Genomic DNA, 26,288 nt, shown 5'->3' with positions numbered 1-26,288 from the left:
AAAAACCAATAACACAACAGAGAGGGAATAACTTCAATTCTAAAACCTCTGACTAGATAGATAGAGTGGAATCTAGCACAGAAATGGAGGGCTAGGAAATTTCCATTGACTGTTGAATGGAGAAGGAAGATGTGGTATATTTATACAACAGAATACTACTCAGCCATCCAAAAGATGAAATCTTGCCATTTGTAATGACATTGATCTAGCTAGAGAGTATTATGCTAAGCGAAATAAGTCAGTCAGAGAAAGACAAATACCATATGATTTCACTCATATGCAGAATTTAAGAAACAAAACAGATGAGCACAGGGAACAAAAAAGAGAGGAAAACCAGGAAACAGACTCTTAACTATAGAGAACAAACTGATGGTTACTGGAGAAGAGGTGGTGGAGGGATAGGTTAAATAGGTGATGGGGACTAAGGAGGGCACTTGTGATGAGCACTAGGTGTTGTATGTAAGTGATGAATAGCTAAATTCTACACCTGCAACTAATATTACACTGTATGTTAATGAACTGGAATTTAAATAAAAACTTGAAAGAAAAAAAAAAGTGCAGGGCCATGCCTTGGAAGGGAGTAAGGAGAGAAAGCAGTTAAAGGAAAATCGGTAGAAGGAAGATAATGCAGTTCTCTACTGAGTGTTATTATCGAAATGAAGTGGGAAGCAAGATTTTCAGCTTTGAATAAGAAGTGGGGAGGGATTTCGGATGTTTGTGGACAGAGAAGATGGTGAAAACATACGGAGCAGAGCTTTGGACCGAACTGACTAAAGTAAAATTTAGGCTGTTGGGAAGTGGAAAAAATTCATTTGAAATTTGAGGTTTAAATTTAAATGAGGCTAGTTAGCATGGAGTTTTGCTTTCTTCCGATGTTTTCAGCTGTTCCGTTGCAGATATGGAACTAGCACTGAGCTCGGTTTAATTCGGATTGGAATTTTGCTGGAAAGCAAGATGGAAACAGAAGGAGTTGATGGAAATTGGTAGGGACTGGTTCTGGTGGTAGGCGATGGGCTCTGGCCTGAGTGAGTAGGGAGATGAGGATGTAAGGGAGGGGATAAAATGAAGTTATGATGAGGGTCAAGGAATTGTTGGATTGTCAGTACAAAGGTCAGTAAGCTAGAAAGAGGAGGTGTTGCCAAAGAAAGGAATATGGGCAATTATTGGTAATGACAAGGTATAAACTAGCGGTTAAAGTGAGGTGGAGGAAAACTTGGAATTATGGAGATCAAGGAATACAGAGTCCAGGGAACTGGGCAGATCATTTGCATTGACGTTGACATCTCTTAAGAGTGGTAGAGAGGAAGTCAGTCATCCAGGTGATAAAATTTTTTCCTTTTTTTAAAGTTTTTATTTAAATTCCACTTACTTAACATACAGTGCAATATTAGTTTCAGGTGTACAATATGGTGATTCAACACTTCCTTGCGTCATCCAGGGCTCATCACAGGTGCACTCCTTGATCCCCATCACCTATTTCACCCTTCTCCCCACCCCACTCCCCTTTTAGGTGATACAATATTTTAGATGTTTGAAGAAGTATGACTCTTAAGGAGGGGTAGCACTAGAATTCTTCAGGTAGAAGGAAGGAGAAACAATCTGGATATGGCAAAGAGGAGCTGTAAATGCAGCTACTGAACTCCCAGGTCCTATGGTTCTAGGGATTGTAGGAGAAAAACAAATGACTACCTGTTCCCTGAGAGCACTAAAATGTAATGTTCTCAGGAGGTCCAAGATTTCACTTAGATCCAGAAGGTTAAGAAAGCATTCAGAGCAGTTGAGGATTTTTCTCCATGTAATGGGTTGCCTTGGGAAGATGCTAGAGAAGATTTTGAGTGTATGCAAAGGGATTATATTGTGTAGAATTATACTGCTATATATAACTACATCAAACTATGTGTTAAATTACAATTCTTCTGAAAGTTTTAGAAATATCAACATCTGTATGTCAGTTTTCCCTATTAAGCGTGCCTTATATTCCATAGCAGTTAACAATTGGGAGCAGTGATACTGCATCTACACTTTCAAGGCTTTTGAACTGTATTTTTCTACTTCATTAAATTTATTAGTAGCAACTTTATATCCATTGTATTTAGAGGACCAATAAAAAAAGGTTCAATTCTTTCTTTTGAAAGGAAAGATTCTTGTAATAGGACTTTATAATGGCAATAATGTTTACATAGTTTATATTGTTTAACCCCTCCAATTAGTTGTTATTGTTATTGTTCCATGCAGGTGATTTTTAAACCATTATCTTTGCAACTGTGGTTCTTTCATCCCCCGTAAATATTTTTCTGCCTAAAATGCATTGTTTATAACATCACTCATTGAGGATTTTCTGGTTGTGATTGTCTGAATATGTTTTTATTTTGCTTTTGTTAATTTTTCTGGCTATAGAATTCCAGTTGTTTTTCAGTTGAGGTCAATTTGTCAGTCTAATTGTCATTCCTATGTAGATGATCTGTTTTTTTGGTGCTGTTAAGATCTTCTCTTTCACAGTGGTGTGTCTAAATATGATTGTTTTAAAATATTTTCCTGCTTGGAACTTATTGAGATTCCTTGACCTAAAGTTTAATATCTTCCAACAATTTTGAAGTCTCAGCCATTATCCTTTTAAAAATATTTCTTCATCCTCATCCTGTCTGTTATCTCAGACTCCTTTGATATATACTCCATGTCTCTTAACTGCCATTTTATATTTTCCCTATTTTCTTTCTCTGAACTACATTCTTGATAATTTTTTAATATTGTCATCCTTTTCACTAAATTTCTCTCTATCTCTATCAAATGTGCTTTTTTATACATCAAAAGAATTTTAATTTCAGTTATCTTGTTTTTCTATTCCAGAAGGCCTAACTGGTTCTCTTTCAAATCTGCTTGGCTATATATCATTTATTATTATCTAAAGAATTCTTTGCTCATATTTTCAAATCTGTTAGATCTGTTGAAATGCATTAAACATTTATTTTTATGCTTTGGTAAATTCAATTATCCGAAGTCTTTTGAAGTCTGACTGCTGTGTGTTTGTGTGTGGGGGAGTAAGGGAGAGAGACAGATTTTTGTTTTCCTTTTTCTTTGCTAACTTTATTGGTGTCTGATATGCTTGTTTAGTGATTTTATCAGTCAGCACATTTTCCTTGAAATTTATCCGTGGTACATTTATGCGGCCTGAGTTGAAGCTGAGTTCCTTCTGAGAGGATTTATGTTTGCTTCTGCTAGTTGCTTTTGAATAACAGCCACTCTATTACAGATTCATTTTAATTTAAATTCTGAAGTGAAGGTTTTTCAGGTAGCATGGATTTGAGCCACATAGGCTCTTAGGGATAGGTGTGCAGTTCCAAAACTGCATAATTTTTCTTTCTCTTTCACTTCTTCATCCAGAATGGAGTGAGAAAAAAAAAAAAAATCTTCTCTGTCCTCTTTTGTATGGTGGGTTTGCTTCTTACTCCCTCTTCCCTGAGGGTGAACACATCACATTGCACAAGATCAGGAGTTACCACTCACACTGAATTCTGTGGCATTCTGCAGAAGAATTGAAGGTACCTCCCTGAGTTGTCCAGTAAAATGGTTGAAATTGCGTGCTTTTGGTTTTCCATCTTCTTAAATGGGGATATCCCTTACTCTTCCTCTGGCCCAAGGCTTTCTCTTCTTTATCTGGAATTCCGTATAGCTGTTAATGCAAAAACTCAACATCACCAGGATCGGCCAGTCCCCTCTAAGACAGAGCTGGTTTTAGTACCAGCTTCTGTTTCAGGATACCCATTTTTACTTTGTTTTTTTGTTTAATTTAATTTTTTTTGCTTTTGTTTTTTTGGCTACCACAGATTTCTAACTACCTTGTCCAACTCTGCAATTCCTGTAAAGAAAACTTTGTTTCAATTTTATGAAGGGTTTTAACTGTTTTAATTAAGATAGTCATTCAGTTTAGGGTATCCGTTTCAATATTTATCAGAATCAGAATTCCACATGGAGTACTAGTATTTGAATATACATAGAAAACCATTTTATGACCATTGGATTCAATACAATAAGAACATTAGTAGATACATAAAACCTGTATTTTATTCAATGTTATCTTGTATCCTTGGAAGACTGGTTTGCTGCCAGGTCCTAATGTGCAACATTGTATCATTGTATCTAGGAGAGGTTCCTTGCCTTGTCCTACATCTTGTTTTGTACCCAAACTAATTATTAATCTTTTATATATTATCATTATTAATGAAAGGCAGAATTGATTTTTAGGTGTTTTTCGAACTTCTTTCTTGCATCTGTGTGTTCTGCAACGATAGATAGTTTAATGCCATCTCAAGTATTTTAATAAACATATCATCCTATAAGCATTATTCTGTAGAATCATAGTATGAATTTTCTTTTGAGAAGCAATTTTTTCTTACATAGTTGTAAGTGTATAAGTTCTGTGTCTCTTATTCCATTTAGGATGTTCTTATATACATATCCTAGTGCACTTGGGTGAAGACTTCAGCAAAATGGTTTTTTTTTTTTTTTGAGAATATATTTTTAGGATAGAATTATTTTATGCATTTATATTTTTGTTTTTTTTCCCAGTGCCTGATAGTGCACCAGAAAATATTACTTACAAAAATATATCTTCTGGAGAGATTGAGCTGTCATTTCTTCCCCCGAGTAGTCCTAATGGAATCATACAAAAATACACAATTTATTTCAGGAGAAGTAATGGAAATGAGGAAAGAACTATAAATACAACCTCTTTGAACCAGAACATTAAAGGTAAAAAATAATATATAATGTTAGGTATTAACATTAATATTGACAGTGGGCACAAAATATTACCTTGCTTTTATATTATAAATGGTAAGTATGATTAGTTTTATACAGGGTAGGACAATTCTGGCTTTTTAGTTTAATAAACTAGGAATTTATTACAGTCACATGAAAGAATACTCTAAGTCAATACTTTGTCTTATTTTGTCTTTGTAATAGGACTTACTATTTGAAAGCACTTCATTTTCATTTAGTTTTTACTTTTGGAATATTAAGTTGTTTCATAGTCTGCCTCTTGCATATTACTAAAGGATATTTTGTAAGTCTTATCTATTTGATTTCTTTTTAGGACTGAAGAAATATACCCAATACAAGATTGAGGTGTCTGCTAGTACACTCAGGGGTGAAGGAGTGCGGAGCGAACCCATAAGTGTACTGACTGAAGAAGATGGTAAATACAATAGTGGATACAGATTTATTTTGCATCCATCACATTTCAAAAAAAGCATGTACATAAAATGAAGATATAATGTAAAAATTCTACTAGACTTGGGTATCAGTTGTGTGTCATGCCAGCATTATACAGAGATTTCATTGTCATGGAGTAAAAGAAGCTAGCAAAGCCAGATTCATGTTCAATAAAATCAGGTGTAAAATGCTCTTTTTTTAAAAAAAGATTTTACTTACTTATTTGACAGAGAGAGGGTACAAGTAGGCAGAGAGGCAGGCAGAGGGAGAGGGAGAAGCAAGCTGTCCGCTGAGCAGGGAGCCCGATGTGGGGCTTGATCCCAGAATCCTGGGATCATGACCTGAACCGAAGGCAGCCGCTTAATCGACTGAGCCACCCAAGCACCCCTAAAATGCTCTTTTTAAAAAAATTATGTTATGTTAATCACCATACATTACATCATTAGTTTTTGATGCAGTGTTCCATGATTCATTGTTTGCATATAACACCCAGTGCTCCATGCAGAATGTGCCCTCTTTACTACCCATCACCAGGCTAACCCATCCTCCCACCCCCCTCCCCTCTAGAACCCTCAGTTTGTTTTTCAGAGTCCATCGTCTCTCATGGTTCGTCTCCCCCTCCGATTTCCCCCCCTTCATTCTTCCCCTCCTGCTATCTTCTTCTTCTTTTTTTTTTTTTTTAACATATAATGTATTATTTGCTTCAGAGGTACAGATCTGTGATTCAACAGTCTTGCACACTTCACAGCGCTCACCATAACACATACCCTCCCTAATGTCTATCACCCAGCCACCCCATCCCTTTGACCCCCCATCACTCCAGCAACCCTCAGTTTGTTTCCTGAGATTAAGAATTCCTCATATCAGTGAGGTCATATGATACATGTCTTTTCTGATTCACTTATTTCACTCATAAAATGCTCTTTTTCGTTTCTGAAGTCATCCTTGCTCTGTAAGAAATCAGCAATATTTTTTATGGGAATTTTTAAGGCTAAAATCTTGGTTTGAATGGTCTGAACATCAACTAATGTAGGTTATGACTGTGTTTTTCAACTTTAATGTTCATAAGAATAGATATTTACATCAGTTTTGTAGTAGATTCTGTTATATCAACCTGCAGTCTTTTTTACTGTATTAGGATTAGCTTGCTAATGAGTTCAGGCCAGTTTCCAGGTTTCTCTACATAATTTGCCAAGATGCTATTCCTGAATGTTAATAGCCTTCATATTGAATATTTAAACATATCTTTTCTTAACTTGAATAAAATCAACTTTACTACTGAGACCACTTTACACTGGTACCTCACCAAGTTCTAGGTATATATCATGCTAAGAAAATTACTTTTGAGGAATATATTTGGGATTTGGATTTACATTTTATGTTTTATACATTGTATATATTTGAGACTGTTATTTCTATTTTTATTTCTGCAAAGGGAAGTCCTGTTGTTATGAGGGATATCGTAAGTGTTTGTAGGGTGTCTTTCCCCACCTCTCTTTTGAATTTTTCCATCCTCAAGTTTGGTTGCCTTCTGTGGATGTTCAGATTCTAATCATTCAGCAGGACAAAATGTGCATTATATACTTCTAGAAGAGGGAAGGCCTTTCTCTGCATTGTTCTTATTTTATCCAAAATGACAGTCTTCAGAGCTTTCTCCTCTGTTTTAGGTCCTTCCCTGTTTTTGCCTCCATCAAATTACTTCATTAAAGCATCCTGGTGGGCTGCTCGGTTTGTCCCAGGTTCTAAGTACTCTCATGGGTTGGTCTTCCTTAGTCATTGCATCTACTAACTATGGTTATTTCTCCATCAAAACTCAAACCTGTCCAAATTTTCATTCTTTCATAGTTCAATTCTTTGTGCTGAAAGAAAGTAAAAATTAACCTAATAAATAAATCCTTCCCAATGGGACGATTGTTAAAGGCTGGGGCGGGGGTGAGGTTAGCTCTTTTTTCCATCTTAGATAATGCCTAAGAAAGATGTACTAAATCATCTATGCAATGCCCTTTTGAACATAGTATCCACTTTTTTTTTTTCTAACTTAATAATATAGTCCTGATGGTAAGAATTTGAGGTCTATATGCAGGAACCTAGACCAGTAGTAAACATATATGCTGAGCAGACAGAGTTGTCTGCAGAGTTGACAAAAGTCTTTTTTGTTTGTTTGTCTATTTTGTTTGTTTGTTTGTTTACCACTTAAGTCAATAGTTTCAAACTATACTGTGTATCTGAATTACCTGGACTGTTAAACTTACCGTGGTATAAGTCACCATGGTGAACTTACCATCTAAGTCCTTGGCCAAGTCATTGATATAATTGCTAATGAGCAGGTTGAAGAACAAGACCCCTTTATTGAAAAATTTCAGCAAATCAAGAATGGATAAAGGACTGAGAAGCTTTGCTTTCTTGGGTATTAGGTGCTCTTGGACCTCATGAAACTTGTGGTTTAGTGGAAGAGATCTAAATTTGATTTGTGTATAGACGAATAATCTTTATAACTTTAATCACTGGCTTAAGTATTTCCCCCAAATTATTCCTAAGGACAAAAGAGGAATTTTAGCTACTTTGAGGCATCAGAGGAAGTGTAACTGAGGAAGTTACACCTAAGCTGTGACCTGAAGGAAAGTGAGTGAAGAGGGAGGAAAGACCACAGCAGCCAGAGGGAGGAAGAGTCTTATGAATACCCTTCTCACCTATTCTCATATGCTCTGTCATGATGAATTAGATAGATTGCAAAAGATATTATTGCATTTATGTATTCTGATTTCCCTCTTTCTTTCTTTAAAGTAAATTTATTTTTTTTTAAAGATTTTATTTATTTATTTGAGAGAGAGAGAATGAGAGACAGAGAGCACGAGAGGGAAGAGGGCAGAAGGGGAAGCAGACCCCCCGCTGAGCAGGGAGCCCGATGTGGGACTCGATCCCGGGACTCCCGGACCATGACCTGAGCCGAAGGCAGTCGCTTAACCAACTGAGCCACCCAGGCACCCCAAAGTAAATTTAATTTTTAAAAATTTATTTTATGCCTGGAAGTTTGTGCCTCTTAATCCCCTTTGCCAATTTCATTTTTAAAATTGTGCTTCAGAATACAAATGCCAAAATGATTAAGACTTAGTCTGCTATAGTACATATTTTGTCTAGATAGACATGTTAATTGTATTTAATTAGCAATAAAAAGTTTTGCATAAAAAAGGAAAATGCCCAAGGATATACTGAAATTAAAATAAAACACTCAGAATTATCTGATATTTGACATAAAAGCTTAAAGCATATTATAGAATAGAAATGCTTAGTTACAACATATTATGTTCTAAATGAGTACTATTTTTGATTTAAATCCTTTTTTTTTTTCCAGTGATAAACAGAAGTTAAGTTTGTAAAGATGTTAGTAGAAATATCATAGGCTTTTGTTTTGACAAATGAGAGTTCTCAGAAGTAATTCATATCTTGGGAAACAGACGTTTCCAAGTGATATATGGATTCTTGTGATAATCAATATTTGATAGCATTTTTATTGTAGTGCCTGTGAGAATACCAAATGAAAATATGAATACAACTGTCACCATTATTCCTTAGAATTCATCTCATAAACCTTTTCTTTGCTCAATAATTTTTTTGTTGTTGGAAAGTTCTTGTTACCAAAATAATGAAAACACACATATACACAAACAAGCATATGTACACACACAATCTAGCTGAGATTATTCAGAAAATCAAAAAGAAATTAAAATAATTCAGGTAAGGTTTTCTTCAAATTATTGGAAAAAGTGATGTGCGCACGTGCTAATCTATAAATTAACATTGTTCAAAGATCTGAACAAATTCTTAAAACTTCTATTAGCTACCTATGAGTTCACTTTCCACATATAACTATAACAGTGATAAAAATTTTTAGTAATTTATACCCTTCTATATGCAAAATTTGTATGTTAATCTTCTAAGACATTACTGTGGTGTTACACAGTAGCTGAGAAATGCCATTCTAAATATTTTATCTAAATGTAAATATGAACTTGGTTAAGTAGCTTGCTAGTAGTTTTTTTTAGTGTTTATCCAGTGCAGAATGGCTAAGTTATTTGAATCCTTATGCTGTCATAGCAAAATTAGAAGTAGACCCTAACCTGTCCATATTCTTATTTATGTGCTACATTGGTTTTCTTTGTCACCATTAAATTTTGAAGACTCAGTGAACAAATTTTGATACTATTTTACAGTTTAATGACAACTGAAATTGAGGAATGTAGTTTTTATTTGTGAGGTCAGTCATTTTAACTGCTCTCCCAGTGTTATGCTTATCATTCTACCACTTCTTGAATGTGTGATTTTTTTCCACTTCTTTTTATTATTTGAGGAGCACTTTTACTGCATATTATATTTATTCACCCCAGTAGTTTTATTTTTACTAGAGGATGATAATTTACCAAGATGTACTTGAACAGTAGGTGAATCACTGTGACATACCCCTTGTTCTTTTTTCTCATGAAATATTTTTTTCCATTGAATCACAGAAACAGATGTTCTAACACCACCATGCAAATCTCTTTTTATCATCTCATTTTGAAAGTAAACAATTAGTCTCCAATGCTCATGGAGAAAGACACTATGCCTGATTCATTTACCAGAATGTTTATAATGAAAACTTTGTGCATTTCCATTTTAGCCTTCTCTTACATATGTTTAATAAAATATATTATCCTTACCCTAACTTTTCAGCTCCTGATTCTCCCCCCAAAGACTTCTCTGTAAAACAGTTGTCTGGTGTCACGGTGAAGTTGTCATGGCAACCACCCCTGGAGCCAAATGGAATTATCCTCTATTACACAGTTTATGTCTGGTAAGAAATTTTTTCTTTTTTGGAAATAGTTCTGAGAACAAGTATTAATCTGTAACATAATAGGAATGTAATTTTTTTTTATTTCAGAATGTGATGCTACATTAAGAACCTGATTGTTAATAGGCCAGTTAATATGCTTTTTTAAAGAAACAAGTCTTTCCCATACTATGTAGAAGTCCAAGCATAGTCAAATAACATAATTTTTGTACCTAAAAAAGTGTATATCATGCATAATTATACTAAATTTCTGCTCTTAAAAGTCATTGATTAATCAACTTCTGTGCATACAAGCATATAATTTTAAACTCAGAGTTTTACACAAGTATTCTGCATGTCACTGTCTTAAGTTCCTTTGAGCAGAATAGTTTTAACTAAAATTTAACTGAAAGATATTTCTTCACAAATCTGTTATTTAAGGTCAATTTTCCAATGAAATTTAAGCAGTGTGTCTATATTTTTTTCTGATCACCTTTACCCTGATTACCTATTTATGTGTCAGTTTTGTAAAAGATTAAATCCTTTAGCTCATATCACATCAGTTAACAACATGGTTTTATTGCTTCATGAAAACTCAATATAAAAATCCTCACTTTGATCTAATGTAAGTCCTCATAAAAAGATTCACCAGTTATATATTTCCTAGTGGGTTTTAAATATTTCAACTCAGAAAATACAATTTACACAATACTTTATAGAACATATACATTTCTTACCTTTATATTCCTGACTTGAAGGTCCAACACTGAGAGGCTATGATGTTTTAAGGAAGTCTACTCTTCTTTTTCCTAAATTAAGACTCTTCTTTCCCTAATCTCTCTTTAAACCCTTTGCATACCACTCTTTAGGACTGTACTTCCTATTTTTTTCATTACCTGACTCCTAGTCATTTTGCCTAGTCATGGAAAAATTGAGAGTGGCATGAGAAATATCAATAGGAAGAGAAGCAATGGGAAGAAGGTAACCATTCTCCTCTGTGGCCCAGTTCATTTGTTTATCCATTTTTCATTACTTCATTCAACAAAATTGATAAAGTGTCTGTATACCAGTGAACAAGACACACATATGACTCCTGTTCCCAAGGAACTTATATTCTAAAGGGATAACTGGACTATATATCGCATAAACAAACAAATGAAGGAAAGTCAGGGGATACTTTTGATGGGATGCTTAGGGAAATCCTTTTTGAAAAAGTTGTTCTGAGTTACAGTCTGGATGACAAGAATGAGCTTTTTATCATATGAAGATCTGCAAGGTGGAATTTTCCAAGAATAAGGAACATCAGCTGTATAGGCTCTGTGAAAAAACATAATTTGTCATTTTGAAGACCAGAGATGTCAGTGTTGCTGGGGGTTAGAGAGACAGAGTAATACTGAGGGATAGGAGGCAGACATAGGTCAGGAGCCAAGCCACAAAAAGGATTTAATTTTCATTTAACTGTAATAAGAGTTACTAGAGAATTTTAAGCACTTTGGGTACTTTATGGAGAAAGAATTGTAGAATTGTAGATGGCAAAACTGTTAGCAGGAATACTAGCTAGGAGCTTATTTTAGTAGTCTGGGCAATAGATGTTACTGGCAATGGAGGAGAGAAGTGGGTAGCTTTTTTCTACATCTAGGAAGGAGAGTTGACAGAACTTGGAGATACACTGGCTGTGGGGATAAAAAAAAAAAAGATGAATCAATGATGACTTTTAGATTTTTGAATCAAGAATGATGCCATTTTATTGAGTTAGGAAAAATGGAAGTGAAACAAGTTAATAAAAGTGAGAATCAAGATTTTATGACTGGATTTTCTGGCCCATACTGTAGGGACAGTCTCATCCCTCTATACAGTGATCATGCTGTGTAAATTCAACTCCCCAGTGGTGCATTCTCTCTCCTCTTTTGAGGTGTATCTCTTTTCTGTCTCACTTCATAAGATGGATTCTAGGTGCAAGGGAAGCCCACTGAAAGTGGGGTCAGGGAATCTCAAGTCTGTAATATTATGGCTCATCTTACCTGGCTTTTTGGGAATCGTGCTGCTGCCCACCTGTAGTCATAGCTTCTAGTCACAGTTTCTAGTTCTGATTTTCCGTTCTATCCTTGATCCAACCTCAGGCTTATTCTAATGCCCTAGCTCTCTTAGCATGTCTGTCTTAACCTTCAGATAGCTAGATGCTTTCATCAATCGACAGTGGGCAGGATTGCAAAGGTAACTTCCACATCCTTCCCTAGCCCTGGATGATCTGCTAGAGGGGCGTTTAGATCTTGCTGAACATGGTGGCATACTGAAGACAGAGATTCTGTAAGAGGCTTATCATTTTTCTCTCCATCCTAAGAAGGAGCAAGCCCTTCTTACTACCATTCAGAGAGGTATTTATAGAGACATTGAGTCAGAGAAGCTGCTCCTAGGATCAGCTGGAGAGTTTAAGATTGCAGAATTAGGGTGGTCACTACGTGGGGCATCATCCAAGAGAATCACCTCCCTCCTTTGTACTGGAGAGAGCCAGGGTCCCTCTTTTAACACTGTTGAAGTATATCCCCAGCTGTAGGATGACTCTAAAAAAAATAATTGAACTGGATCACAGCAAATTCATCAAAACCAGCAAATAGCCAAACAACAACAACAACAACAACAACAAAGCATCAACTAGCGAACAATCTTAAGACTCTTGTAGGGAAAGAAATCCTTGAGCCAGGGTTGCTATATAATCTGTCAAGAACAGGCTACTGGTATGTATTTTACTGTTGACTGCCTGCCTGAATTTAGAATGTTACTGAAAATTTTATATGTATATTTTACTGAGCGGGCAGTAACTCAGTCTCTCCATTCAGAAAGTTCCACTTCAATAAATAAGATACTCTGAAGTCAAAGTAGCCATGAGAATCATGCTAACTTCGCTGGTCTCATAATCTAGGGGCATGGTTCAACTGCACAGGCCCCACAGCCTGTTTTGAGTAAGGTGTCCTTGTGAAAAATGAACTTGGAGTCCAGTTGTGGGAATGTGGCCACTTTGCCCTGACTCGTTCAGTTAAAGAGCCGTTCAATGACCTTCTAAGTGCCTGAGTGTGTGTGTAACTTATTGGGCAGCCAAGCCTGATAAAGCTGTTGGAATGAATATGTGAATTTTTCTTTTTAAGTGTTAAGATAAAGATTTTTTTATTTTTATTTTTTTATTCTTATGTTAATCCCCTACATTACATCATTAGTTTTAGATGTAGTGTTCCATGATTCATTGTTTATGCATAACACCCAGTGCTCCATGCAGAACGTGCCCTCCTCAATACCCACCACCAGGCTAACCCATCCTCCCACCCCCCAAGATAAAGATTTTTTAAAAGATGCATAAATTTATTAAAACTTTAAAGATATTTCACAACTTATTGAAATTAGAGAAATAATCTCTTGATATATTAACTCTAATAATTTAGACATCCCAGGAGTTAGATTTCAAACGATATAGGAAGAACTGCTTATAAAAGGTTTTAATATTACATGTTTTTGTTCCAAGTCTAGTTTTTTGTCTAGACTTGGAACACTTTTGGAGACATGGGGTTGAATTTTGGCACTGCTGTTCAATTATCTGTGTGGTTCTCTTAAAATATTGGATAAATGGGGTGCCTGGGTGGCTCAGATGGTTAAGCGTCTGCCTTCAGTTCAGGTCATGATCCCAGGGTCCTGGGATCGAGTCCCACATCGGGCTCCCGGCTCAGTGGGGAGCCTGCTTCTCCCTCTGACCCTCTCCCCTCTCATGCTGTTTCTCTCTCGCTCGCTCTCTGAAAAATAAATAAAATCTTTAAAAAAAAATATTGGATAAATGGTGGTATTGTTATTAAAAGTGTTCCTGTTTCAGGAGTTCACATTTCTTTCATACTTCTTAGTTTCCATTATTTTAGTTGTTCCAGTAATTACCAGATTCTTTTAAAAACAACATCTTTGGATGTTTGTTATTTTCAGTATGTCTACCAAATGCAGACTGCCAATTTTATTAATTATAATGGGTGACTTCTCTCTTTGTCATGAATATTTCTCTACAAAATGAGGTTTAATGTGCAGACATTTTACAACCACTCCTATGTGAGTCACATTTGATTTTTAGATGGTGTGCACAGAAATCTGCTTTAACTAATTGCATTTTTAAATGATGTTTCCTTTTAAACTTTGTTTTGCATAATAGCTTTTATCATTTATCAAGATGATAAAAGTAGCATTTTTTCCCTCGGTTATATTGATAAATTATGCTTATATATGTCTAAACGATAAACAGTCTTTGCATTACAAGGGCAACCACCATTAAATAAATGAATTCCTATTAGAGCAGTTATTCTTTTAATACACTTTAGATTGAGGTGTAGTATTGTAGTAAACTGATACAAAGCTCATTTACTTACTTTATATAGATCTTCCTTGACTCACAATAGGGTTACATCCTGATAAACCCATCATAAGTTGAAAGTATCATTAAGTCAAAAATGTACTTAATATACCTAATCTGCAGAATACCACAGCTTAGCCTAGCCTATTTTAAATATGTTTAGAACACCTACGTTAGCCTACAGTTGGGCAAAATCCTCTAACACAGACCTACTTTACAATAAAATGTTGAATACATCATGTAATTTATTGAATACTTTACTGAAACAGAATGGTCATATGGGTACAGAATGGTTGTAAGTGTATTGGTTGTTGATCCTCATGATTGTGTGGCTGACTGGGAGTTGTGGCTTGCTGCCTCTCCCAGTATCATGAAAGAGGATCGTACTCCATATGGCTAGCCAGGGAAAAGGTCAAAATTTAAAATTCTAAGTACACTTCCTACTGAATGTGTATTGCTCTTCACACCATCATGAAATGGAAAAATTCTAAGTGGAACCATTGTAAGTTGGGAACTATCTGTAGTTGAATTCAACTTGGATTTGTTTAGCAATTTTGCTTCTATATTTTTAGTAAAATTTAACAGTAGTTTTCTTTTTTTGTTTGTAAATCTTCTAGGTGAATGCCATATAAGGTATAGCTAAAAGACTGGAGTAAAAGTAATGTTGAAAATTCTAGCTTATGTACAAATCTTGGCTTTTAGATGTTTCTCATTTTCTTAGTAGTAACTTTGAGAAGTAATTCTGAACTAGTCAGTCTGACAAATGTTTATTAAACTCTGTGGGGAGATAAAAAATATAGAGAGAATTTAAAAATGATTGTAGACTAATTGGAGATAAAGTATGTGTGTGAAATAATTCTAAAAATACTTGCTAAGTAGTGTATTAGGAAGTCAGCTTTTTTAAGAATGTCATTGGTCAAATAATTTCTCCCGTAACATAAAAGTTTACCTTTTGAAATGGCCTTCTATTTGCTCAAAGTATGCTTAGTTCTCTTGCTTCCAGTTTTCTAAAATATGTTCATCCTATTAAAACTACCTGTTTGAGCATACAATATAGATCAATAATCAGAAAGGGAAGGTTATAAAGATAGATTGATAAATCAGGAGAACATCTCATTGGAAACAGTACAGTAGTCTCCCCTTTTCTGTGGTTTTGCTTTCTGCAATATCACTTACCCACAGTCAACCGCAGCCCAGAAGTGGATGATCCTCCTGACAAATCATCAGAAGGTCAATAATAGCCTAATGCTGCATCACAATGCCTACATCATTCACCTCGCTTCATTTCATCACGTAGGCATTTCATCATGTTACATCTTCACAAGAAGAAGGGTGCGTACAGTACAATAAGATATTTTAAGAGAGGTCACATTCACATAATTTTATTATAATATATTGTTATAATTATTCTACCTCATTATTAGTTATTGTTGTTAATCTCTTACTGTGCCTAACTAATAAATTAAACTTCATCATAGGTATGTATATACAGAAAGAAACATAATATAGATAGGGTTCAGAACTGTCTATGGTTTCAGGCAGAAATCCACTGGGGGTCTTGGAATGTATCCTCTATGGGTTAAGGAGGACAATTTTATATGAAGGCTTGGAGGCATACGAATGAACCGTGCCAGGAAGTTGATAAGTAGCATTGTAGAAATGGAATATTGGGGTCAAATTGGGCTGGGAGAGATATGAACACAGGTAGAAGAAGTGGTTCAATACAAGGATGCCCTTGAGTTGTTTAACTTGAGGTTTCTAGTGGGATATTAAAAGCTCCATCTCAGTTCTATTTGTTAGTCATTTTTCTGAATGACCTGGATGAACGTGAGTGCCAAGTCATAAACAGGCTACTTGTGGGCCACCTGTGCTTTGCTGGACCTGTGAACAGTTAATAAATTTTGAATAGAATTCTGTCAGCATTTAACGATGAATAGATCTCTAGAAAAACTTCAGGTTCCTTTGTTTCTTACAGAAATCAGGAAGTTTGCCATATTCCCTGTGATAAAAATCAGCTGGAGTTGAATAGAAACTATCTTTAGTTGGAGCAGTTGCTTGGCAATTTACCAGAGTTCCCACTACACCCTGTTTCAAATCCAGTCTTCTTAGTCATTTATTTTGCTTGGGTGGATCTTGAATTTTTACACCCTCAATTTAGGGGTCTTTAAATCACATTTGTGATATGTACACAGCTGGGAGAGATTGTGATTTCCTTGCATTACAGACTTGGGGGAAAAAACATCTTGGAGAGGTAGGCAAAAGGGCCCAAGAGGGATAGTGTAGTCATTAGTATTTTGGGAGAAATGTGTTAAGTTTCTTACCTATATTATTTATTTTTCATAAAAATATCTTAAAGAGAATATTATTCCCACTTTGTAGGTGTGGAAGCTGAGTTCTGAGATTAAGGAGTTACTTAAATTTACAGAGCTAGAAGATGACAGTAAGAATTCATACCTAGATCTTAGTCCTAAATCATGCATTTCTCAAATCACTAGGAATAAATGTTATAAATGGCATTTGTTCTAAATATTCAGCAGTATACTTACAGGATTAGGGAAGTCTTAGTTTGATAAAAGTATTTGTGATAAACACTTATGGGGTTATGATAAATTCAGCTTATTGCATCAACTCATATGGGCTATTTCTACCAAAAAAAATCACTCGTTTGTTATTGGTCTGCATTAATTGATATATTCATTGTGAGGGAATAAGTATACTGTTTCATGTGCAAACCATTTGGTTACTGGTCTCTGTCTGTACTATATAGACAAAGTAGAGCTTGTTCAGGGAGGAATGATGCAAATGGAAATACTCATGATCAAGGCATGTGAGAAACTGCTGGGAGAATGGGAAGAGGTTTCAGTCAAGACTTTTAGTTTCAAGTGACTAGACCCAACTTAAACTGGCTTACACAAAAATGGGAATTTATTGACACATGGCTGAAAATCCGGGATATACTAATTGGATGTAGGAGCTCAAATAATTTCATTAGATGTGGTTAACAGTAGGAAGCTTGCGTGGATAACAGCAAGACAGCCTTATATCTTAAGTATAATGGTACAGGAAGAAAGCAGGAGATGATGAAGCTAGAGAGGTGGGCAGCACAGATACATGGATTTTTGAGGCTTGAATAAGGGTATACATATCTCTATTTGTCCATCTATTGGGAGAATATGAATTTCAATATTGTATAGGATTTAAAATTTTTATTTTAACCCTGTACCCAAAGATCACGCTGCTAGAGAAAATACTCCAAGGACTTTCCACTCCTCTTGTAATAAAATTCAAACTTCTTATTCTGGCCTGAGGAATTGCATCCACTCTCAGGGAATGAAATCTTTTTCCTTCAGCTCAAGCACAACCCTCCTCCTGTCTTCTGGTCCTTAATTCCTTGTGTCTACTCTAAGATCATGGTTTATAAATGGCTCCCCAGCTTCAACCTCATTCTCTTTATGGCTCTTGCCTTTAATCTTATAAATGTGTCTTTTTTGCTAAAGGCAAACAAACAAGACAAAATCGAGCCAAATCAACCAGCCAACCAAATGATGACAATAAGAAAACAGCGACAACAAATAAATATCCTGCTTTCACTCAGACTTTCTCTGAAACTCTAGAAGAGCTTTAGGATCATAGACTGTGCAGCTATTTATGTCTTACTAGTTTGGGGTTGTTTAATACATAATTGTGAGTCTATTAGACCTACTCAGCTATGCAGGGTAGTTGTTCTAGAGTAAGGTGAAACATAGAAGAGCAGGTTCCTTATACTGGGAAAATTAGTGAAAATCACTGGTTCATAGAGGAAGAGAATATTTGACAGAGTCAAGTGGATGCTGAAATTATTGGAAGTGTTATTTAGTTAGTGAAATATTTAATCTAGAATATTTATATAACAGCAAATTATAGCTTTGAAAATAAATACATAGGAATGGACAAGGATGGATATGTCATTTGGTTAGATTACCCACATGGAACAAAATACCAAATGATGAAATTTAGAATTAAGACCATGACCTTTCAAAGGGTCTCAAACCATGTGTAGAAAACCATTCATGTTCATGCTTAGGGAAATGGAATTTGTTTCAGTCTTCCCAGGTAGTTTTGGTACTCAAGATTCCTTCACTTGCTTAACATGATCTTGATGTGATAAGAGATGAGCAAAGTAAATTCTAAACCAGACCAAAGAAATTGCTCTTCTACTCTAGAATTTCCTTTATGCCTAGAGGTCAAAATGTGCTCCGTTTTTTGAAAAAAAAATCATAACTTAATGAGGAAATAACTTTATTTTAAAGACTCCATTAATCCCATCCCAAGACATTTTCTTGGTGTTACCAGTGAGTATAGACAGAAAAACTGCATCCTATATTTATTCAGAATAGTTCCAAGGTCATTCAAATTCTTTTGATGTCTCAAATTCAAGAAAGCTTTTAAAATGTTCTAGTAAGTTTCTAGAATTAAATCAGTAAAACAAAGGCACTGAGGACTCCCCTCAAGTTTTTTTTCAGTTTGAAAATTTACACTGACTAGGAGGTTTGCCTGATGTTGAAAGTTATCTATTTTAGAGATTAAGTATTGTTGGCATTTATATTCCTTCCATTTCTACACAGTTTATACTTTTGGATATGTAAGACTTAGACCTGTTTTGTCAGGGAGGCCTCTATTCTTTCTCTCCCCACCACACTCAGCTCTCTATTCTACTCGCAAACCTTACAAACTAACTTTCTAGTCAACAATTTCCTACATCTTTGGGAGCTATGCTTTAGTCTCCTTTTCTAGATGTTACCAATAGTCAAATTTTACAGATTTATTATTTTTTTTATGATTTAATTTTTTTGCTCTTCTCCTTTTCTTTGCTGTTAGCCACTGGTGGGGCGGGATGGGGAGAGGTGTTGTCCTTGTCCTTAAAGGGATCCCATTCTTATTAATTAATTGTTTTATAATTATTTACTATTTTGTCTATTTTGAAGACAGGGGCTAAATCTTACTCATATTTATTTCTAACATAGTTCCTGAATAAAGTAGATGTTCAATAAATTTTGTCAAATGTTGATTGTATACATATCATTTCTAAATTCAGAGGGGCTGGGGAGGTATCTATCCTTTGTTTGGAGCACTAATTGGAAGAACAATGCCTTTCTAACTCTAATATATATTGTTTTCCATTTAAAACATTACAGTAAAATATAGAAAAGGAAATGTGTACGTTATGCAAAAAAGAAAAAGGACCACAAATGACCAATATACATATGAAAAGATATTCTGTCTCACAAATGGTTAGGGATGTACAGATTAAATAGATTTTTGTTTGGTCAAACTTGCAGTAATTAAGAAGTTTAATATCCAGACTGGTAATAAGAGTTTTCCAAAAGATGTACACATTGTTGTTGTGGCTCTAAATTATAATCACTCATAGTGTGGAAAGGAAACAATTTTGGAACAGTAATAATTAGAATTTTAAAAAAATCAAACCATTTGATTCAATGATTACACTACTGGGAATTTAACCTATAGAAATCCAGGTGCCATTATGAAAAGGCATTTGTGTAAGAATGATTACTGCATCATGGTTAGTAACTAAGAGAGAGAGAGAGAGAAAGCAACCTAAATGTTAATTTTATAGAAGAATGGCTGAATAACTACGATATATCCAAATTAGGGAAAATAATGGTAAGAATCATTGTTATTATCACATAGATAGATCATATAAGCAAAAAACAAGATATAGAAGAACATATACTTTTATAAATGGAAATAAAACACTCTAATGGAACACCTAATATTCCTATTATAATATTTTTAAACTAATAAGAACAAAACAGAGATCTTTAAACTAAGCCAGTTAAAACCAAAAGATTATGGCCATGTCAAACCGGGGTTTCTTATGCACGGGAGGGAGTGTGACCCATCTGAACTGCAGGGCTACTCACTGAGACTCCTCCTTGGAGTGCAGAGAGCTCAGGCGTCAGCCCAGAGGTTCATGGGTCTTTTTCGCCAATCTGGCAATTGCATAAGAGCAAGGAGGATGGAGTCAGATCCTCAGAGACTGCAGCACTTCTCTCTCATTTTTACTTCCAAGTTCTCAGTTATAGAGCAAACTGTCTCTTGATCTATGTTCTGAATTTAGATCAGAAATTGAAATTTCAGTTGAAGTTTACTGATGCTCAGATATTTTTTTTACCTTAGTCATTAAAATATCAGCAACAATCCTAAACTCCAAAAGAAAAACAAAAAAAACCTGAAACAGCAAGACATATCATTATCTGAAAAATTTTGTTAGTACTATTTTGTCTCAGGGTAAACCAGTATAGATGTAGAAACTATATCTGTATATGCTGAGGTGGATTATTGGTTTTGTTATTCAGACAATTTATAAAGACTATCTTCTTCTTACCAAAATATCTGGATATGTGAGACAGAATTTACTTTTGACCTGCCTTTTCCAGGTGATTGCCTCCATTCTACATTATTTATGGAACATAATCAGGGTTTTTCTTCCTGTAAGCATAGTCATCTGCACTACTTTGTTGTGAAGGTCAGGGCAAGAAGGTAGTGATGCAAGGAAGCAGATAGCATTAAAAAATATGCTTGAAAAGGAATTTTAAAAATAGATAAAATGCAATTAGATTACTTTAGCTAATTTCATAGCTTTGGAGATCTGAATTGGATTAACCATACTGCAGTGTTCTAATGACCTGTGACCAATGACAGGAGTATGGAATTGGGTAAAGTTTCTATGACAAGGCATCTTTCTCTGAGACTAACAGCCACAGCATTAAGTTCTAAAAGCCTCCTCCTGGGTCTCAGTGAAGTCCCTACTGCTTCTGAGAGACACTGTCTGATGGAACTGTTTCAAATTGCTGAATAGCCTTGCTAATCCTGCCTGTCTCCAATCCCATACTCTGAATCCATATTTTTCTCACTATGGTAAGCTTTCCAACTACTTTTCAGATAACCGTACTTAATATTTGGAGTGGATTGACACTTTTGTAATAGTAAAACCATGCCTGAAATGTCGGTCTTTGTGGATACTCTTAATTATTTCAATGGCAAAGAGAGAGCATTTTATATTCAGAGGAAATAATATCCATTTACTTCTTGGGTGCTTTGTGATACAGAGGAAAAATGAGATTACATGAGAGATACTTTTTCTGTGATTTGATCATATTCCCTTACTTACATTCTTTCATAATTAATTTTATTGCTCTTAAAAATCTAAACTTCTTTTTTTTTGAAAGATTTGTTTATTTGAGAGAGAGGTGGGGGAGGGACAGAGGGAGAGAGAGAATCTCAAGCAGACTCCCCACTGAGCACAGAGCCTGACGCAGGGCTGGATCCCAGGCCCCCGAAAGGATGACCTGAGTCAAAATCAAGAGTCAGACGCTTAACTGACTGAGCCACCCAGGTGCCCCTAAATTTCTTTTTAAATGCAGTTTTCAGTACCCCTATATACATGTTCATTTTTTAATTTAGATTCTAATCTATACTTAATTCAAAACTATAGAAACTCTACGAGCATGACTGAAATAAAATAATGGTAGTCTTATATTACTTAGCAACATTTTGTTCTTTAGATTTTCTTTTTCCCCTTGTGATTTCAGTACTTACTTGGAGAGTTTTTAATCAATATTTATTTGTGTTTTCTTTTCTGGAGTGACATTTTAAGTACTTCTAAGATTTAATTGGATGAAAGACATGAGCTCTACCTTTTTCTTTTTTGTATATTATACGTACATTATTTTCAGTTTGTTTCCAGTTAATACATAATTTATTATAAATTAATAATTAAAGGGTAATTAATATAATTAATAAACAAAAGATAACCCATAGGCTCACTATTTTAGGTGATACTATTCAAATATTTACTATTTTTTGAATTGGTCTAAGGTAAATATTACTTTTGTACAATATATGAAAAGTGAATTTGTTTGACAAAGAGTATAAATAAGATGTTGCCAGCACTTAAAAAGAAAAATATTTGAACAAACTAAAACATGGGTATGAAAAGGAGTAGTATAATTATTTGGACTACACAGTATTCCTAGAGCTCTATTGAAATCAGTCCAGGTAAATTCTAATAAGAACATCTTATTAACACTTGATTGAATTACTAAATATACTTGAAAACAAAAGAAATTTATTTATTGAATTATTTTGAATTTCACTCTTTTCAGCATTTCAGAATAAGTGGCTTCTTTATCCTGTTAGTCTGGATTAAGATATTTCTGTGCATTAATGTTGCATATTTTTAATGTGCTTGTGCTCAAAATGTATATGTAATGTTTAATAGTCAATTATACAGATAATTTCTTTTTTTTTCTCCCAGGGATAGATCATCATTAAAAGCTATTAATGTAACTGAAACATCATTAGAATTCTCAGATTTGGACTATGATATTGAATATAATGCTTATGTAACAGCTAGCACCAGGTTTGGTGATGGGAAAATGAGAAGCAGTATCATTAACTTTCGAACACCCGAGGGAGGTGAGTTCTTTTGGATGTAGGCCAAGTAAAAGAAGATCCTACTCAGAAAAAATAAGCATTAAATATCGAAATGTATTATTAAGCTTAATATCTGTCATCATTTTGGAGGCAAAATTGCTTTTTGGTCATTTCCTAGCTGTGTGATGTTGGGAAAGCTAATCTCTCTGTGCCTCAGTTTCCTATCTGTATTAATGGAAATGATATATACCTAATTTACAGGGTCCTTATGAGGATTAAATGAGTTTATATTTGTAAATGCACTCAGTACAGAACTTGACAGTTAGTAAGCATTTTATGTATTTGTTAAATGAAACAAAGTAAAATGCATGAAGTTAGTTCTCTACCTTTGTTCTCTATTATCAGATTTCAAGATTCTAAGTTAAATTAGAATTTCATATTATGTGTTTTACATTGGAGACTTGTTATAATGTTTTTTTTTCAAACACAGGGCAGTAGGCATGTTTTGGGGCTGGGATTGTGTTTTACCAGTAAGAAATCTAACAGTCCTCTGCTTGGATGTTGCTATGATATAGTGTGAGAGGGATGGCCCAATGAGTCTATGGATTTCATTTCTGACTTCTAATTTCTTTTTTTAAAATGATGGTCATCACTTATCAAAGACAGGTAAAATTTAGAACATTTCAGACATTATTTGGAGCCACAAGTACAGTTTTCTGTCCAATTGTTGTTGTTTTTTTTTTTATAGCACCAAGTGATCCTCCCAAAGATGTTCATTATGCAAATCTCAGTTCTTCATCAATAATGCTCTTTTGGGTACCTCCTTCAAAACCTAATGGGATTATACAATATTATTCTGTTTATTACAAAAATACTTCAGGTACTTTTGTGCAGGTAAGACCTGAGTTTTCTTCTAGTTCTTTATTTATATCCTTCAGTTTTATTGATGATGATATAGACTTGGCCTGGTGGAAAAATCATTTATCTTATACTGATAATTATGCACAGACATTTTATAAAACGCCCATTGACGTTGAAAAACGTGATGAGAAATGTCAGATACATTTTAATCTAGCTATGCATGCTCCCACATTTCAAATGTATTGCTCACAATGAAGCTGCCACCTATTTAAAATTCTATGTATAAATATGGCCCTTAATTTTACTTCTCCAAGAAGTGTTCTCTGAGGAGTTAATGGTTTAATTTACCCTCAGTTATTTCTTAGCTAAATTTTTTCCCTTTTGTTTGTATACAATATAAATAGTTTTCAAGTTTGGATGTGTTTGCATATTTTTTTTCAATTAAAAAAATTTTCAACTACTAGCAGGAGGGGTTATTATTATTATTTACTATTAGATGTAATAAAACCACTAGTAATGGGTTATTTAACTTGAAGTATGCTGGGTTTTAGGATCGCACAGTTTTCTGATGTGAATGATGGTTATGAAAGTAGCTAAAATGCATTTCATGTAGAGAAGTATTTTCAGTTTACTCAATAGAGATCCTCTATTTTATCCAAACTAAATATTTTATAGAACTCTAATATATGAAAAAGGTAAAAATTAGGAACGGTTGTGATTGAATCAGGAATGGAGGGAGTTGGAATATAATTTGGAAAAAAACTAACTTCAAAGAAATGTTGCAATTTACAATCTCAGGAAATAAAGTATGCTTTATTGTACTCTTTGCTTTAGTGTGTCTACGATGCAGTTTAGGCCGGTCAGTGGGGTCAGAGCAGGACGTTACCAGCCATCTCAGGACTAACCTAGTAACCAGTGGGGTCAGAGCAGGACGTTACCAGCCGTCTCAGGACTAACCTAGTAACCAGTGGGGTCAGAGCAGGACGTTACCAGCCGTCTCAGGACTAAACTAGTAACCAGTGGGGTCAGAGCAGGACGTTACCAGCCGTCTCAGGACTAACCTAGTAACCAGTGGGGTCAGAGCAGAATGTTACCAGCTGTCTCAGGACTAACCTAGCAACCTAGCAGTGAATAAGACAAAGTCAAGGTTGGTTTGGTTTTTATATTCTGCTCAAGGCCCTCTAAAGGTAGGGGTTGAATAAGTGTGACTACTTAAAACTTCATGCCAAAAGGAAAACTACTTTATACAAGACATGAAGATATAGATATAACTATATATATATATATAAATATATATATAGTTATAGGTGTAGACTTTTTAAACAAATACCTTAAGAACAGCAGAAGAAAGGAGGATCCTTTTTCCCTGCTTCTATGTACATTAAGCAATTTCTGCTATTCCTTCTTGTTCTACGCTATTTGGAGAAAAGAAATGGAATTAGTGTGCAATTTATTATTATTTTTAACACAGTGTTGTTTACAAATTTAACAATGTGTCATTATGTCACAGAGGCCGTTCAAAATGCAGATTTTTCTTCTTTCATGCATTTAACAAAAATATTGCAAAGTGACGTCAGTAGTTCTAAATCTTAGTAAAGGTTTGCCTCTGCACAATTTACTTTATGACCGGTATACAAAATTCTGTTTTGGTTCTCTTCGTCCACATCTAAATAATGAAGTGTAAACATCTAACTATAGTTTCAACATGATCTTATGAGCCTATTTACTCAAACCTGGGTATATGATACCATCCCATTTATAATTCATCTATCTTAGAAAATGTAATCTTTTATTAAATAATCTTAAGAATGCTTTTAAGTGTGACAGCTGCAAGAGGGCACAGGCTAATGATGTGAAAACATTTCTCATGTTGCTTGAAGTTCATCCGTGCTTTAATTTGTTCCTTCAGTTAGCATTAAATACAGCATCTTCACTTCCTAATTTTCTATTTTGGGTTGGCAGAATAGAAGAAATCCTCGAAATGAAAATTATACAGCCGAATAAGTGCATCGCTTTTTTCTTCCTCCTTCTCTTTCCCACAGAACTTTGTAGAATACTTCATGCACAGTACATCATATTCTGCTTTTCATTCCTGGTATCTGCTTACTTGTCTTAGCTCCTATGAGCAAATAACTTGAAGAAAAGAGTCACGTGACATGTATCTTTCCATCCCCAAAGTCCTCTGGTACTGTATCATACATAGGTTTAATGCTCAATAAATATTTTTAGTTGAAAGAACATAAAATTATTGTAATAGACCAACATTATTTTTGGTACTTAGTCATAATGATGGAGCATTTGAGTTTGTGGTGAAGTGATTTTTCCTTCTTACCTTGGGGAATTTAATCTCTCTGCTACCATTTGTTTTTCCTTTGCTTGCTGCACATTGTGTTTAGTAGAGTGTATTAACTCTTCCACATTTTCACTTTTACCCACTTATGTCATATCTCCTCCTGTGCCTGACATAGTGTCTTGTTATACTAACAAAATGCTAATTGAATACTGTACTGGTGGATCCATCAAATTTGGAAGCTTTCACTATATAACTTCTGGCTGCTTTTATATATACAAAGTAGCAAGTCTTAATTTGAT

At 34.7% G+C, this 26,288-nt stretch overlaps 1 protein-coding gene across 1 annotated transcript in view; it reads left to right on the top strand.

Annotated features, from left to right (window-relative positions):
* Positions 1-26,288, top strand: part of PTPRQ (protein tyrosine phosphatase receptor type Q) — a 201,427-nt gene that overhangs the window by 38,598 nt on the left and 136,541 nt on the right. The window contains exons 15-19 of the mRNA XM_044914755.1: positions 4,567-4,749; positions 5,093-5,194; positions 9,922-10,042; positions 22,717-22,877; positions 23,584-23,729. Of these exons, the coding sequence (XP_044770690.1) occupies positions 4,567-4,749; positions 5,093-5,194; positions 9,922-10,042; positions 22,717-22,877; positions 23,584-23,729 (713 nt within the window). The remainder of the gene's footprint in view (positions 1-4,566; positions 4,750-5,092; positions 5,195-9,921; positions 10,043-22,716; positions 22,878-23,583; positions 23,730-26,288) is intronic.

This window comes from Neomonachus schauinslandi, chromosome 5, assembly GCF_002201575.2.
Source record: "Neomonachus schauinslandi chromosome 5, ASM220157v2, whole genome shotgun sequence".
Lineage (NCBI taxonomy): Eukaryota > Metazoa > Chordata > Mammalia > Carnivora > Phocidae > Neomonachus > Neomonachus schauinslandi.
This window is presented reverse-complemented; position numbering and strand designations above follow the sequence as displayed.